At 49.6% G+C, this 504-nt stretch overlaps 1 protein-coding gene across 1 annotated transcript; it reads right to left on the bottom strand.

Annotated features, from left to right (window-relative positions):
- Positions 1-4: 4 nt before the first annotated feature.
- Positions 5-498, bottom strand: LOC147820142 (uncharacterized; the record flags this gene model as incomplete). The annotated part of the gene is made up of 2 exons (XM_087175411.1): positions 5-219; positions 318-498. Coding segments are annotated over 2 exons (396 nt in total), but the record flags the coding sequence as incomplete, so codon positions are not given.
- Positions 499-504: the final 6 nt, after the last annotated feature.

Raw genomic sequence — 504 nt, 5'->3', positions numbered from 1 at the left:
CATGATGTGGAGATAAGTTCTGCAGCATGAGGCTGCCTGACTCTGACACACCCTTCACCTGCTGGCTCCACCCCTCTGAGACTGAGGAGGAGACGTCAGCTCTGGTCTGGGTCAGGATGATCTGATTGTGGTTGAATCTCCAGGTGAGACTGAAGCCTGTGAGGGAGGTGTTTGAGGAAGTGCAGTGGAGTGTTGCAGAGCTGGACCGACTGACAGAAGCTGAGATGACACAACACAAAAATGAAAAATGACTTAATATTTTGTGAGATTCTGAATCTCCACTGTAGCTGACTGCGCGTCTCTTTAAAATCACTCACATGTTTTAAACAAAGTGGCTCTCCTCTTGTTTCTGCGAGTGCTGATGCTGCAGCTGTAGCTCAGATCAGAGTCGCTGTCTGAAACTGTCAGAGAACTTCTGATGTTGTAGAGCAGCTGCTCAGTCTCCTGGACTTCAGCTTGGTTCTTGAAGGTCACAGTGGATGGAGGGCTGGTGGACCAGGTGAG

This window comes from Seriola lalandi, unplaced genomic scaffold, assembly GCF_002814215.2.
Source record: "Seriola lalandi dorsalis isolate HSWRI2012SDOR001 ecotype SW California unplaced genomic scaffold, Sedor1 jcf7180001987339, whole genome shotgun sequence".
Taxonomy (NCBI): Eukaryota; Metazoa; Chordata; class Actinopteri; order Carangiformes; family Carangidae; genus Seriola; species Seriola lalandi.
This window is presented reverse-complemented; position numbering and strand designations above follow the sequence as displayed.